This window comes from Anopheles merus, chromosome 2R, assembly GCF_017562075.2.
Source record: "Anopheles merus strain MAF chromosome 2R, AmerM5.1, whole genome shotgun sequence".
NCBI classification, from domain to species: domain Eukaryota; kingdom Metazoa; phylum Arthropoda; class Insecta; order Diptera; family Culicidae; genus Anopheles; species Anopheles merus.
In genome coordinates, this window is record NC_054082.1 from 46,898,817 (window position 1) to 46,915,486 (window position 16,670).

General features: G+C 44.3%; 2 protein-coding genes across 2 annotated transcripts in view; one reads left to right on the plus strand and one right to left on the minus strand.

Moving 5' to 3' along the window:
• Positions 1 to 16,670, plus strand: part of LOC121590285 (RNA helicase aquarius) — a 39,997-nt gene that overhangs the window by 1,581 nt on the left and 21,746 nt on the right. The gene's annotated exons all lie outside the window — the stretch shown is intronic.
• LOC121590286 (probable G-protein coupled receptor Mth-like 5) lies at positions 728 to 14,444 on the minus strand. Its single transcript, XM_041909800.1, has 4 exons — positions 14,330 to 14,444; positions 4,063 to 4,553; positions 2,171 to 2,298; positions 728 to 2,074 (listed from the first exon to the last, which is right to left on the minus strand). The coding sequence occupies exons 2-4, from the start codon at positions 4,244 to 4,246 to the stop codon at positions 905 to 907; spliced, it is 1,482 nt and encodes a 493-aa protein (XP_041765734.1). The 5' UTR covers positions 4,247 to 4,553; positions 14,330 to 14,444; the 3' UTR covers positions 728 to 904.

Genomic DNA, 16,670 nt, shown 5'->3' on the forward strand with positions numbered 1-16,670 from the left:
TAAACAGATTTTTTAAAAGATTTAAACACGTATGTAGGTTTTCGTTTGTTATACAACAATAAGTTTATTTTCGAATATTTTCTTTTTTTATTTTTATTTAATATATATATATTTTTTTTGTTGTATTTTCTGAACAAACGCATTGGATCATTTTGCGTTATTGATTCTTGTGTAAGCTTATAAGTATTTTTTACGCCAAAATAGCGGTAAGCCACTGTTTGGTTGTATCGAGAAGTACAACTGCACCAATATGTTTATCAAACTATCTTACGATACGTCCACTTTTTATACAAATATGCTCTACTTTTTTATCTTACTTACTGTTACGCTAATTGCTAAGAGAGAGTAAAAGAGTAATTGATAAAATTATACATACTAGCAAAACATGCTTGCGGTCTACGATTCACAAGGAGACGTTGTTCTAATCTTGTTACACTTTATGACTAAGCTAGGTAGCGGTTGCAACGTATGCGTGTAAAAACTATGACTATGATACTGCAATTTGGAAGCCTGGAAGCATATATAATCGGCCTGAGATGCATGTTTCTTGTTCGTCTGGCATAGTAAAAAAAACATAATATACCTCGCCTACAACTTTACACTACTAGTACCAAATCAAAATTTGCCAGTGGACGGTTCCGTCGGTGCAGATGGTGCGGTCATAATGGACTTATTACGCTACTTGTACACCTCTTGCTGTCCTCACTGAGACTCATAGTCTTTTTTGTGCATATGAAATATCAAAACGGGGATTCTACTCCAATTTTACTGAGAATTATCTTCACATCAACGATTGATGGAGTGAGTGATTGAAATCGAACTGTTACACCGCGGCTAATGGAAAGGTCGCTTAGTATCGATGTACGCATTTACATTTATCATGCGCCCCAAGACACACACCACGCTAGTAATCACCACCGTTCATGTATGTCATCTCGTCGCCCCACTCGGTCGTCTGAGGTGCTTGGTCGCGGAAGCACGATTTCACTAGGAATGTGACATGCTTTTGACGCAGCACGCAAATGTAGAGGATGCAGGGCGCCTGTAACGCATTCGCGATTATGTGCATGTACAGCAGCCCGTCAAAGTGTAGCCAGGAAAGTATGAGAAACAACCAGGAGACGCTCATGGTGGCGAAGATGAGCGTGAACATCACGAAGCTGCACCGTAGCTTATGATGAATCCGTCCGTACGTGTGCATCCGATTGATAAAGCGCAGCGTTGTGACGAAGAAGAATATGTTCACGATGATGATGAACGCGATCGGGGTAAAGAACACGGCAATGCCCAGCCAGCTGATGTTGTCTTGTCCCTCGAAAAAGCTTTCCCGTGCGCTTTGGTGGGTGTCCGCACCAGCCACGCTGCGATTGCTTCCGGGCAGGTCGAGAAAGTAGTGAGCAAACACGGCAATGGCCGCCATCGTGCCGGTACAGCCCCAGGCGTACCCCGAGTACCAGCAGTACTTCCGGCCGTCGCTGACCCGCAGAAAAACGTTGCGCGTGCGAAACATCTTCCAGATGTAGTAGCCCATCGCATTCAGCCAAAAGAAGGCGCCAAGCAGGCTGACGTAGAAGAACAGGTCCGCAATCAGGAAGCTCACGTGATTGCTGAACTCGGTGAAGATGCGCACCAGATCGGCCGCCTGGCTCACGATCAAGGACATCGTGATCGTTGTCACCATATTGCCGACGAGATCGCGCAGCGTCGGCAGCACGAAGTAGATGATCGCCACGACGAGCAGTATGATCATTGCGATCCCGTGGCAGATCGGGTTGATAATCTTCCGCAGCATCACATCACTGTCGGTCCAATGCGTTTCCTCCTTCGGTGAACATACCTTCGCTATCAAGCCCTCCATCAGTTCGCCGCCGGCCTCGCCGGCGATTCCGATAGCGCGATCCATACAGTACAGCCCCTGCTCGTAGTCGTACTGCAGCAGCGGCACATTACTGTCACCGGCATCGATGTAATCCTCGTCGAGATAGCTTCCGACGCTGCCCTGCATCGAGCTGTGATGGCGCAGGATCAGATGCCGTAGCTGACCGTCCGGAAAGAGAATCAATTTGTCGTAGCTCTAAAATGCCGGTGAAAAATGGAACGAGGTTAAAAAAAAGGAAGGAATCAAGACAAGGATACCGATTCGGGCAAAACAGGAACATTCGATGCTTACGTCGTGATATTCGTAGATGTTGAACTTTTGTTTCGTGCCACAGTCCGGCAGGCCAATGATGAAACGATAGTTGTCGACCTGCACGTTCCGTTCGCCTTTTCGACCAATGAACTCCGGCTTCCATACGGCTAGGAAAAGAGGGAATTTTTTGATGAAAAATGAGCCATATATGGAGGGTCATTCGGGGATGGGTGGAATGTGTGTGTCTCCCTTCTATTGCAACGTTCCTTCTGTCACGTACGGCAAGAGGGATCGGTGAGGCCAGGTGTGGTACCGCCAGCGCTGCACTTGAGCGCTGTGCACAATTGAATGTTATCCTTTTTGTTATTTTATTTTAAGACTGTCAATCCTCACGTCCTGGATATCACTTTTCCAATCCTATGCCCCCACAATGAGCTCTCTCTGTTGTAAGTGGTTCGCCAATTTTCTCTGGCTAGCCCTGTGTTTCGGGCAATGTCTCCTGAAAGAACCAAGCTTTTCCAACACGAAACAGCACGACAGCGCGTGCATGGACGAAAATAGGAAACACACTTTCGAAAACGAAACGATTTAACAGAACGGAAAGCAATCAGGCACATGTTGTTAGGAGGACGTAATGGAATTTCGATTAAGTTCCGCCTTTTGCTGGTGGAACGCTTTAAAAGCTTTCTACGACGTTTTGCCGCTCAATTTTATAGAAATCGGAAGGGCGCTCTTAAGCTTTTTTGATTATGTTTCTATTGATGGTTTCAGCAAAAATAGGGCACATTGCAAGCGAATGGCAACCATAAAAAACCTTTTCAATGAGTATATAAATGCGGTAAATGAAATCACATACTACACTTAACATACTTTAGCACGTAATCATCGATTCGTTTTGTTTGCAGTATCATTAAAATTCGGCAAAAAAGCAATATTTATAAATTGAGCTATCGAGAATGTTGATTGCAGAATCAACAGTTGAATCGATATCGCAACATGGATTTATTTGCCACACTCCGATAAGAATATGGAGGGAGGAACGGAACACGCACACAAGAAGGCAAAGAAAAGAAAGTTCTCTACATTTCACTCGCTCTTGAATTATGGAATCCAGTTCCACACAGCAACAGCAATCCACTGTGAAGTGGGCGTGCGACAACAGTAGCTCCCTTAAAGCAGATATCTATTTATCCTAGGCTAGACTGAATAAAATCGAGAGTTCTTTCATCTACTTGGCCATCCCTCGCCGACATGGTAAAGGTAGATTCGTTTATTTGCCCTACCGCATTGTTCCATGGCGGAGAGGAAATCCGATCGTGTGAAGAAAGGCAAGGATAATGGCCTATTCTTGGATGATTTCTGGAGGGCAAGGCAAATCGTTTACCGAGCGAGTACGGTTGGTGGTGGAGCAATATTGAATTTATTGTTTGAGCAGAAAGTGAAATGCGTTAGATTCGATAATGATTGATGCCGTCGCGTCGGTGAAGTACCGTCAGTTTTGATTTTTATAGAAATTTGATTTGCATAAAAGATGGGACTTTTGCTACGACTGTGAAAACAGCAAGAATGTTCTAAATTCTTACATAAATCATTAAGCTCGTTTGAATTGCTTTACCCTTCTTAAGACGTTCTCATCATAACCGCAATTTGATCATTCCAAGTATCGTGGGTCCTTTTTTCATATATCGAAACCAACGATGTCATTTCGAAGTGTGTACCGTTTACCCAACCAGTTTGTAATCGTGTATAGAACGGGTTTAAAAACTAATTAGCTTGCGCAATTGCAGCTCTCGACCTTTTTGGATTGCCGGTGTTCGTTCTTGAACCCTTTTCCATAACGTTGATTCGATTAGCAGCGGTTTAATCCAACCGGGACGGGGGAGGAGTTTTGTGGATACGAAAGGGATACACACTTTCGGCTTATTACTTACTAGCATTTACGGTGGAAGCGACCGTACACTTTCCGTCGTACACAACCTCAAACTTCTCGCAGCATTTGTTTACTCGCACCGGCGAAGTTGTAGTCGCATCGGTCCGGCCAACCAGTACGGCAAGGAATGTAACGGCAATGGCGATGACGGCCGTCACTGGGATGGTGGCTGCTGTTGCTGGCATCTTGCGTATCTATAGGTCGCGCTCACGCAGCGCAGTGAAACACAACAACGTGCAATACACTAAATGCACTGGGTGGTGGATCGTGGGGGAAAGTTGGCGAGATTAGCTGATGTTGAGCGGGTGTTGAGATTCGCTGTTGTGTATTTTCTCGTTTTGTCACGAGAATGATGAACGGTTCCGCGCTCCCCTCCTCCGCTGCTGTGTGAAAGATGGTTTGGACGGGGCAGGGACATTCAAAGACATAACCGTAGTTCCAGTTGACTCTTAGCTGCAGTGCATCGTCATCGTTCTATCGCCGTAGGATGATCTGCAACAGGGAGGGAACAAAAATAAATAAAAGGCGTGGTGTTTTCAAAATTATGAATGTAAAATGTTCAAAAGAGAGCTGTTCTGTAATTTGCATTCAGATCCACAGCAGAAAGGAGACCACCCGTGAGGGACCCTTGCGTGTGGCTAGTGCACTTTTAATTCTAACAGTAACCTTTTAAATGCACAAACACACACACGCGCGAGTGAATCGCACGTGTGTGTTTATGTATGGATCTTTTCAGTGAACATAAACAGACACCTCATTAAATCCAAATACCCAAGAGCACAAACATTCCCAGCATATACACTGAAAGGTCCCTCGTCACCCCTTTTTGTTTTTTTTTAAAGGAGACTGCTCTATTTTGCCGTTTCACCGTTGAAATTTCTCATTTATTTATGCTGACAGTGAGACAGAGCGTGGCAGTGAAACTGCAAAAAGGCAACGACGATGCCGCGCGCCACTGGTTTGCTGCACTGAATCAAAACCACACTTCACACAGAACCCTTTACGACACAACGTCGGCGAGAACGACGCTTTCGACCCATTCTACCGCGCGATATTCGGGTTGCGGGACATGTGAAGTTCGTGGGCCGAAGGGCTGGGGTCGTAGCTATCGGTGTGCTACCGTATCTGGCGCTCACACCGAAGGAGAAACAAATTGAGATCATTATAGAGTAAGTGATTCACATTATCATCGCCATCAAAATAAGATGCGGTTTAATGGGTAAAACACCTCGAGGAACAACTCTCACATTGCTTTAGCGGACGTTAGGTGAGAATGACGACGAAATCTCTCCATTTTTGCGTACCATAAATTGTTGCACCAAAGCACAAAGGTTGTTTTGCTAATGAGCGGAGTATGTGTAGAATATATGCGAGAGAAACTTCACGTTGCTCAGCGATGGAAGGATTAATTATTGAACAAATCGTACTGGGGAAGGAGGGAGCTGGATTATCTCCCCTCATTATAATTTGATGGCCGATGTGCAGAAAAAGCAGCCATGACGACGATACCACGTGATTGGAGGACATTTTGAGGTGGTTTTAAAATAATATACATTAGTACTTTCTCAGCAAAACGTTATATTGCGAAAACTGTGTGTTTTTTCGCAATTTAAAATCTAATTCAATAGTTGTAGGACAAATTCAACACATCCCCTAGCCTGGATGGTAAAGAGAACATAAGCTTATGTTAATGTTAGTTCTCTTAGCCAAACTTCCGACCAGATAGCTAAAGCAAACTCAGCCAATCGACCACAACGGGTTGTGATTGACGACCCAAGGAGCAATGGGTAGGTTAGGAGGCGGATTGGAAGCCACCGGTTGGTCTTTAGCTTGGGTAGCCGGGCCCTTGTTGTATATAGATGAGCAGCACCCTTCTGTGCACGGATTGTGGAAGAACCCTTTGACTGGATGGCCATTTGTGTGTCCTGTTTCTGAGCGTGTGTTTGATTTGATGTTTGTCATTAGCGTAGATGGCATCTCTAGTTGAAGGAAGCTTCCTCCTGCTTCCTGAAGCGTGCGTTCGCATGGCGGAAAGGGAGCAGCGAAGCTTAGCATCTGACGGGCAGGAATTACTTATTTATGCTCTCCACTGTGTCTCGTTTAGTCAGCCACAAATGCCACTCGGCTCGCATCATCATCTGCCCGGAACAGCATGATTGGTGGTGGTGTACTATTAATTATGCGTTTCAGTTTTCATCCCCCCCAGTTCCAGGGATGGCTGTAATTCGACGATGCTTCCCATCTTGTTTGATAGATTTGTTAGCAGAAAAGCGCCATTGATTTATTAAATACGTGCTTAAAATCCGCACCACGTGCAATGGCGAAATGAACGAGAATTCAGTGTGCCACACTGCGCTAATATATACTTTCGAATTATTTGAGCCAAGATCCGTTATTTATATCAGTTTTGGAATCAGTGTCCCACTTCCAGCCACTTAAATTACTGTTCTGGCCAAGCAAAAACTCTGCGTGTTAAAGATTCCATTCATCCCTCTCTGTGTGCGATGCGGTGTGAGGTGGGGCCGGTTGTTAATTTTACACTTTTTATGTATATGTGGTCGGCCACATCGATCCCCCCTCACCCCTCAACAGCTGCAGCAGCAACGACGACAGCATCTTAAAGATATTTTCGCATTCCTTTTATCTTACCAATTCCAAACTACTGGGGGACACGATACTCTCTCGATATGAGTCTTTGCCTTGGTGCGCGTCCCTCCTTCCAGTTCTACAGGGGACTGATTGGTCTGTGCGGGACGACGATGCGAACGATGCGTACGTGATGATAAGAACGCAGCCGGCGTTGACGGCGACCAGCATCAGGTCCCGTTTGGCCGAGTTAGTATAGTATAAGGACAGAAAATGTCTACCGAGTTTTTGCAACACGGAGACACCTCATCAACATCGGCAACAAGGAATTGTTTGTGTGGGTCCCAACTTTGGACGCCAGTTTTGAGCGGGGACAGGATATGGAAGAACGTTAATCGAACATTCCCAGCAGGTCTGCGGGAGCGTGCGGGCTTTAAGTGCGGGTCCCACAAACCCGAACGGTGTGCTTTCCCGATAAGGTTCGAGAGACAGAATACAAGTGGTACCACCGGGCTGCTGATGGGCTGTTGGACTGAACTGAACGAGCCGGTATAGATAATAAAAACAATAACGGTTCTGTTTCGATTGAACACTCTCCGTGCTATCTCAAAGGATGGGACACTTTTCCTTAATGCCCCCTTCATATACTCTCTCCCGTGTGCTTTATATATATACTCAAGTACTCCAGTGCGCACTGACTTGAGGGTAACGCAGTGTATATTTTGGCATACTGGCCGGGGCGCCATTGTCTACAAATATTTTAAGAAAAATCAATCAATAATTGTCTCCAACCATAAATGGATGAAGGTACGCAGGCGACCGGTCGTATCAAATCAGGTCCATTAGAGTGTCCCCAAAACGGGGTCCCGGGAATGCTGTTTTGATTCTATGTGTGCGGAATGAAATGAAGCTGAAGCGCGCGCGGCTATGAATGCTAAAAGGGCAACCAAAACCACCACCATCGACTGAATAGCAGCAGCAGCAGTAAAACATTAATATTCATCTCGCAATACTTAATATGTGCTGCTCATCATCGGTGTATACATAAGCACACATACATACATCAAAAACCTTGAGGGGCTAGCCACCCAAACGTGGGATCCCTCTGGCGATCTGATTCTGCAAACCAGAGCAACGTACGTCGCCGTCGTTCTGGTGGGTCATAAATTCCAGAATCGTTTTTTTTCTACTGCTGCTGCTTCTTTTTCGCCCTTGCATTGACCCGGTTTTGACGGTTACAGGGGACATAGTGGGGAGGATGTGGTCCTACTTGTTCTTTTACCAGCGGCTGGAGCGAGCAATAATCTTGCAACTTCTTAATGTGCCAGAGTATGACGGCGACGACGACCAAAAGGTTCGATGTTTTTGATGGCTTGCTGTCAGCGCAAAGTTTGTGTGTGTGTGTCTGTGTGTGGAAGAGATTTCCCGAGCAGCTTTCCCGCAATTCTATGCCGCGATAAAAGGAAGGACTCATTTAGGGTCTGCAAGACGCTGTTGGCAGGTCACGTTCTTTCTTTGCCGTCCTTACCGGTATACTCAACTAAACCAACCGGTGAACGCTGTGTAGTGCTGTGCCGGTTCAGCTGATCCTTGTACCCCTGATGAAGATTAATTATCCCCGGGTGTCTGTGTGTGTGTCCATGTGTGGTTTAGGAACGTTTTGTTCCGGCGATAGTGTGCCGTGATTATTAGCAACCATTCATACATGGTGGCTTCTGTGGCTGGCCGATGGATGATTACCGTTGTCAGAGGATTTGATGGTTTATGTTCATCATGCTGCAGGATATGTTTGCATCTTTCTAGCGAACGAAATAGAGAATTTTCTAGATGTAGCACCAGCCAAGAGTGACTACTAGTGTGCCACATACCATAGCTTTATTCGATTTCTATAAAGTGCAAAATTTACCAGATCAACTGCACACCTACATTATAGCTACATAAAACGTAATGACACGGAAGTAAGGGCAAAGAAGATTGAGTCATTTGCATACCAGGGCAGTAAAGTGGCACCGTGAGCGATAGAGGAGAGCGTTGTGCTTTAGAGGAGAGCAACGGCAGTCACCAATGCCCTGTAGCAATATGAACCTTTTTGGATCGCTTTATTAAAACGATGCCTTTGTATATCGCTTCATTTTCGCTTGCTTGTCTAACTTGACACGGTTTTCGTAAGTGTAAACGAACAGTTTGTTGGTTTAAGGTTGTTTTTTTTTGGTACGTTAACAAACGCTTTTGATTTGTTTATCTTGTTGCCCATTTCATGCTGATATTGGAACGTGTTTAGGTTTTATGAATATGATGATCCCTCCCCAAAAAATCCGACCGTTTGGGTTGGTTTTTGAAGCAAGAAAAACAGACGCGAAGACATGTGTTGTATAGGTTTGTTGAATGAACGCGCGACTCTCCATTGGCAGCTCCTACGAAAATCGCCTTAACTATGTCACGTGTCATCTTGCGCGCGTATGAAGAGAATCTTAGCAGGAACCAAAGAACCAGAACGACAAAAACGGCCTCACCAAAAAAAAAAAAAGAAACTAACAGGACCCAGACACACACACACACAGACACGAAAATGCGACACCGACCCCACAAACGGTGCGCTTTTTGCTTTGATCCTGTTGTAAAAGAAAACCCACTGTGGCTGTGCGCTCGCGTGTTTTTGTTTGCGGTGGTGTCTTCTTCACATTTCACATTTACCTCTCCAAAGGATCCACTCCATCCGTACCGGGAAGGATGGTGGAAATTAGATTTTGTGTGTTTTCCGGTCTCTTCCGGACGCGTAGAGAGAGAGTGATAGAGAGACTGAGAGAAGGTTAGTAACATACTTTGTCCCTATCGATACGCGGCGACTTGTCGTTAATGTGGAAGCGACTCTTCCGCGCCATAATGTACCGGTCGTCTGTTGGTAGCATACTTTTTTCCCAGCCCTGTTAGAGTGCTGCAGCACACAGTCGATCGTTTTGGCAGTGCTAAAATTGTAACATACCGTTAAATATTTCATTTAAATGGCAAAAAATAGAACACATTTAAACACCAAAAATACGGTGACCCAGCAGCAGGAGCACCCAACCATTCGTCGTTACGTTACGGCGACGACGGGGCACACACACGCGGGGCGTACCATAATAGCTGCCATCGGTACAATTTATTATGCTTTACGACGCCCGACGCCCGTTTGTTTTACACACACACACATACATACTCTCTCCTTGGACCATTTTATTCCAACGCCCGCGGAGGAGTTATGCTGCACGTGCACTAGAGGCAAGGGTGGTATTATGGGTTCGTCCGGGGCTACCCTTCGCTGTTGGGGCTGTTTGCACTTTTATTTGCATTCCGCATATTTCAACGCCGCACGCAAGAGAAGCAGCACGGCGGGAAATTGGTAGCTTGGTTGTTTGTCGCCGGCCGCCGGCTGCTGGGGCACGGGAAATTGCGCCCGAGAAAGCTGCCTTATCTCGCTAAGGGTTATGTCACGAACTTGGAAATCCCGCCAGATTATATTACATTCGCATCCCGGTGCCGTGCCATTGCTGTGCAAGGTGCAGTGCACGAACAGGTGGATTAAAGTCTACGCTCAGCTGCGCAAAAGTAGTTTTCGTACAATTTTTTTCTATTCGCAGCTGCGTTTGTTGTTTGAAATAGAAATGAGAGTTTTACTATTGTTTTCAAGCGGCTGGGGAATAAAATTAAGCAGTGTGCCACGTGGACGGAATGAGACCCTGTAAGGACGCCATCCAGGATTATATGTAAAACAAAACATAAAATATGGTTATGAGGGTAAATGCGATTCAAATGAAGCCAAATTATGATTCCAAAATTTGAAATTTAAAACGTATTATAAAAGCAAGCGACAAATTTGTTGCAAAAATATGGACATCTTATGCCAAATTGTCTCTCTGCGGGAGTTTTGTCCTTCTGTTGTTTGTGTGGAGATGAACTAGTGACAGTTGCGAAACGTACCACGGTCGGTTGCTTTCCAGAAGGATGGTATAACAACAACCCCACTCACGTAGGCAAATAAGAGAAAATTCGTTTACGATCTTCTTTGCAGTCCACATCACTTTACAGAAGCCGATTCACCTAATAGTTCGACAGGATTCACACCCGACTGGTACACATACGCTCACCGAACGCCGATGGTGGCTTTTTGATGCTTTTTTTTTCTTTTTTTGGAGAAGGGTAGCCAACATTTTTGTCAATTATTTTCTCCTTTTTTCCTCTTCGTTTGACTTGTTGCTTTGCTTTTTCTCTTTTTACAACAGCCAAAAGTGCAAACAAACTGTCCCTCCTTTCTCTTTTCGGCAAAGGAAGTTTGCGGTTTTCGGCAGGCGATTTTTTCCCTGCAAATAACGATTGTATGTAGTACCCCCGCCCGGTTGGGGTCTATTTTCACCCAACATATGACGACTGTTTGCGTGCAACCATTTAAATACATTCGTTTTGTCCTTTGGGCGGTTTGCCTTGATGTGGCTTTCCATTTTTTTTTTCGACCGCCGGGGTTTGCTTGTTGTGTGCTAGAGTGTGTGATATTAGTATGTGTGCGTTTGGCTACCGGCCCGGGTTTTGTGAATTTCAAATGCCAAAAGATGCTAATGTGTGGAAACAGCCACAAAGGAGGGAGAAGAAAAACATAAACCAGATGTTTTTACAAACCCCAATGCGAGGACGTCGTTTGTAGGCGAAAAAATGCTAAATAATTAGGTCCCAATTTCTATTCCACCTAAGAGGGTGTGGGTACACAGGCACTTAAAATTGAGGCCAATTTAATGCTGGGTGGGTGTACGTGTCGCAAGGTTTACTTTCGTTCGTTTCAACATAGATTACTGCTTAAAAACGGTTTGCAAAAGAAATCTAATTGGTGTACCAATATCAACGATGAAAGAATGCGGAATCAAGAAAAAAATATATATATTCCTTGCCGATTGTAGGTTGGCAAAAGGAATTTCCCGAAAGTTTAATATTGTCGCAAACAATATTCTTTGTTCCTTACAGCCATTGTTGCTGCCCTTATTGTGTCCTGTGGGGTTTACATATGGCCATGGCAACGTGTACATCTAAAATTATGTTGAGTGCGCAATTCATTCACACCTGTACCAATGGTGATAATCATCTTGTTGCCGTCGGGCAGCGCCCATTCTCTCTTGTTTATGCCTCCTCTTTGTACATTTGTAAAAGTTTGTCAGATGTTAAAAAGTACCGTCAGCGCAACCTTCAAAAAGTCGAATCTAAAAATAAGAATAAAGTATAACCTTACACGCCAAGACTTGAGGCGCCTATTGGATCGAGCAGTTGGTTCCTCGGAAGAAGCCATTTCGCGGCGACGCTTCAATAGAGACGATCAGCCAAACCCACAACCGCGCCCCAACCAGAGCCATTCAACATAAAAGAAGCCGGGTATAAGCCGCCGTTTCTTCTTCCTTTCTACGGTTTAAGGAAAGAAAGAAAATCCATAAATGTTGTGAGTTTTTTTCCTCAGTAGGAGGAACCACCGTGCACATTGAAAGCTTGAAAAGTGCATCTCTCGTCAAGCGTGTTCTTTTAACGCTGTTCGATACAGACTCCCACCGAACCGGCAACAGAGTAAGAGCGTTCTGTCAAGCAGGGAAGTGAAACCAGTCAAACGCCGTAACCGGAAGTTCTTTTTTCACTGCCTTCATCATATGGTGCTGTGGGGCTCGATAGTTCGTATGAGCCGAGAATGGTATATGTTTGAATTTATGGGTTTTGTGTGCACAAACACACACACACACAACATATCGCATATTTGCAAAATTATGCTTTGGGGGTTTTGGCGCTGAGCTGTAGCGCACACACCGGTCGGCTGCACACACGTACGTTTCCTTTCCCTTAGGTCCTAAAGTAGAGTTTTTTTTAACTTCTTAGTTGTGTATATCTAATAAACGTCAAGGGGTTTATGTTACACGCGCACGCCGTGCCCCGCATTGGGATGCGGTTATGTGTTATGGTAATGTAGTCCCGTACAAACAGCGCAAACATTGAGCGGAAGCGAGTGGAACACACAGCGTGAAGCGCTGTTTGAACCATCATACCGCATGTGGTTGTGATGTCACGCCAGTCCAGAGATTGGGGGCTATCGGAGGCTAGGGAAGCAATGCTTTTTTTGAAGTTCAATCTCTTGTCATGAGTCACTTTCGATTGTTGGTACTGGGCAAAGCCATAAGCCTTAAAGAAGTTTATTGTTTACCACTGACAAAACCGTGGGCGCAAATCAATTGCCGGGAGAGTTTGATCGAGATCGATCAACAGCGATAGTATTGCCTAGATTTGTCGCAATTGTCACAAGTCGCTCAATCGTTACTGGTAATTGAGCGGCCTCTGGGAAGAGCAATCACGACAGTAAACGACCGTGACTAATCTTCCCCTTCTCTTGTGACGTCATGCAGCTGCTGCTGCTGTGGTTGCTGTTGGGAAGGCGGAGGTTTCTTCGATCGACGATGACAAACAACGCATACATACACACATACACACACATATATACCAACATCTGGTCGTTCGCTCAAGCTGCTTTGCAATCTTAAATCCACGATCCAGGTGTAGCAGGTGTGCGTAGCAGGCGATTCATAACTTCGCCACGGACTTGTGGGCGCAAAAACACACACTGAATTGCGCGGATCGCGGTCACCATGGACAGCAGCGATGCATTGCGCTCGGCATGAGCGCGTGTGTGTGTTTGTTTGCACCGAACCGTGCAATTCCACCAGTGCGCGCGTGTAGCAACAAATACACATAACTTTCCGTTTCCGTTCCATGCATTGGGCCAAACGGCTGGGCACACCTACACGCCCGGCGTTGTGGTTGGTTTTTGTTTTATTCCTTTTCCCTCTTCCTCGATGTTGGACGACGGAAGCTTTCGCGGATCGCTGATGGTTGATGGGTTTGCTCGCACGTTGTTTACCACCACCAGCCACAGGCCCGGCGTTTCGCTTTAACCCATTTTCCTTCAGCATAATTGATTTTTCTTGTGACATTCACCACACACACACATACACCTCGGGTTAGGGGATTGCACTAAACCTTTTTTTATCCCGGTAAACTTCCTTCTTTGCTTTCCCGATCGCAACACTAGACCTACCCACACACACATACACAGACATAAACACATATACACGAAGAAGGAAACCAGCGTGAGCGTTTCACCTGGACGCGCAGTCACTGCCAGTGCCTCATTATGAATTTCCTTTCCAAAAACCAGATGCCACACCATACAACACACACTCACACACACAGATGCACACATACACACAGCGGGTATGCATGAATGCCAACACTATGGAGCGTAAAAAGGAAAAAAAAACTGGACCTGACTAGCCCAACCAAAAACCCATTATGATAGCATCGTAGTCGGCGTCGTCGTCGTCATTACGCTCTTTCTCTTTTGTGCTGCTGCGTAAACTCGCTTTTACGTCTGTTTCTCGCTTATTTGTACGGCCGGTAAACTAAGCGGCTTCGTGGCACACCAGCCCAGCCAGCTTCTGCTGGGACCCACACACACATGACTTGTGTTTGCGGTGAACGGCGGTTCCTCTTTTTTCGGCAAATTCTTTAACACATGAATCCAAAAATGGAATGTATATTAACGCGTTTTAGTAGCGCCGGTCACGGGAATCTGGGCACGCAAGTGACTGAGAAGCTCTAAATAACTGCTGCTGTTGCTGACTCACTTGTTTTGTTCTGCAAACTGTGCCGGACTACGGCCGGATGTGGGCAGCGACGGACGGCTAAAATCACACTCAATGCCGGCAAACGAGCAAACAACGCACAAACCAGCAAACACGCACGAGCTGGTCCGCGGATGGCAGGGGTACTCGGACGTGCTGAAATGGGTGTTAACCTGCGAGGTATTGCAACTGGTGCCACTAAAGTTAATACAAATTAAACCTACAATTGGCATAATATAGTTTTGTGTGTGGTTACATTGGAAGTGTATTCAAATAAATTGTTATAATGCTTGTTTGCTTGTTACACATAGAAGAACCCGAAGAACGGTGATATTTTAAAGCTGCTGAAGATCCCTGTAAGTGTGTTGCGCAGGTAGCGTCCCGATGGTCCAAGTTTTCTACTCGGCGTAGCATAAACACAATGACGTTTGGTTGTGTTTATGAGGGCTGGTGCGGTTCGGTACAATTATAGCAATTTAAAATTGCGGTTGAGCTTCATGAACGGTTTATGGCATTTTGGGTCGGGCTGGTTCTGAATTATTTGGATTTACAGTTTTTCCCGCGTTACGTGTGACACTCGAGATACGAATTTTTTTAATATATACGTTGTTTAGCATACACTATGTATTAAATAAGTGTAAGTGCATAAAAGTACTAAATTTTATAAAAATAGCCATTTATCAACAACGTGATATCAGACTTAAGCGAAAATGTGCGTCATCGTGCAACCAGAAATTCCTCCAAATAGCGTCGCACCGTGAAGCGGTGACCAACCTTTTAAGAACCTTGTCATTTAAAAAAAATGGTTTTTTCATACAAACGCATGCTTTTTAATTTAACTGTCAGCAAACTATCGAGCTATTAACCGGTCTCGTGGTACAGTCGTCAACTCGTACGACTTAACAACACGTCCGTCATGGGTTCAAGCTCAGTTACTCGTAACTGCATCAAAAATTTACACAAGAACGACAAAAAGCTCAAACATGTGAATATCATCGATATTTTGTTGGGGAAGTACTAAATAGGTACATAAATCGAATAGAAACCTGTGATTTAGCATTATTATCAAAGCAATGGGTCGTAACTGGGCCAATTAGTTGTTTATTTACGCCTTTTCGCAAACGTCAAATTTTGTCACTTTTTGTCAACTTTTCTCAACTTTATTTCCAGGCTGCTCCAGGTTACGAAATTTTGACAGAAGCTCAAAAAAGTTACACGATTTGAATTTTTTTTCAGTATTTTGTCACTCCTGTGACCTTGCGCCTATGCATAGGACTGACTATCCTGCTATGGGGGGTAGTCACTGAGTCAATAAGTCACTAAAAACAGACCCCATAAGTGGTACAGGCAGGTCTTGACCGACAACGGTTGTTAAGCCAAAAAAAAAAACTATTGAGCGTTCAACTAAAAAGCGTTCAACAATTGAATTCTGGCTGTATTTGAATAACTCGAGGAAATACTGTATACGATTAGCTTAACCGTAATTAAAATTATCAATTAACTTTAAGATTTAATCTATTTTGTAAAGATATTTTAAGCAAACTATATTTTTCAACCATACATTTAACTTATATTTCCACCTGTTTTATCACCTGGCATGGATAATAATTTTAAGCTAATTTTACGCCATAATTACTACGTTAGTCGTTACCCTATGAAGCAGACGGTCGAATTAATATTGATAACTATCTTTTCATATGCTTTTTCATCAAACTAATTTGAAATCAGAGTTAATTAAGCCAGTCACTGATCAGTTAATCTAGAACAACCATGTAAACATAAAACAACAATCGATTTAGATACTTGTTCCTCATTGTACATGGAGTGTTCATTAGTTGATTATTTGTTCAATTGATATAATTGATATAATTATAACATCATACGAACTGCTCTTGAAATAATGTATTCGTGTCAAGCGAACCGAAATGCGAATCAACGTCCTTGAGTGGGGCTCATGAGTAGTCCGAAGTAATTATAGATTTTCATGGAATTTACGTCAATAGAAAATGCCTTTCTCTTTCTAGAAATGGCCTGGTGCGATGGAAATGTGCTTTCAATAAAACAGCACAGAGTAGGATTCTCTGTATTTTTTAATTGTATCTTGTTCGTAATAATCCCCTGTTGACATTTATTTGTTTGCATTACATTGTTTCTAGGCTCATCGGTACCCATACACCCCAAACACCTAGGAAATACCCATAAACATAACTTTATGCTATTTGATACCGGTAGTTAGTAGTTAAAACCAAAAACAAACAAAAACAAAACTGTACGCAGCCAGGGTGAGGATGTTTTGAGATCCGTTTTAATCTGCCCAAGAGCAATTATTACTGTGAAACGCTTA

Bases quoted from the DNA above. Each gene is read 5' to 3' on its own strand.
- LOC121590286 (XM_041909800.1), bottom strand. From the start codon at position 4,246: ATGCCAGCAACAGCAGCCACCATCCCAGTGACGGCCGTCATCGCCATT. The intron at 2,299-4,062 runs GTAAGTAATAAG...CTCTTTTCCTAG, and splicing joins CGCTTCCACCGTAAATGCTA to CCGTATGGAAGCCGGAGTTC. The intron at 2,075-2,170 runs GTAAGCATCGAA...CCGGCATTTTAG, and splicing joins ACATCTACGAATATCACGAC to AGCTACGACAAATTGATTCT.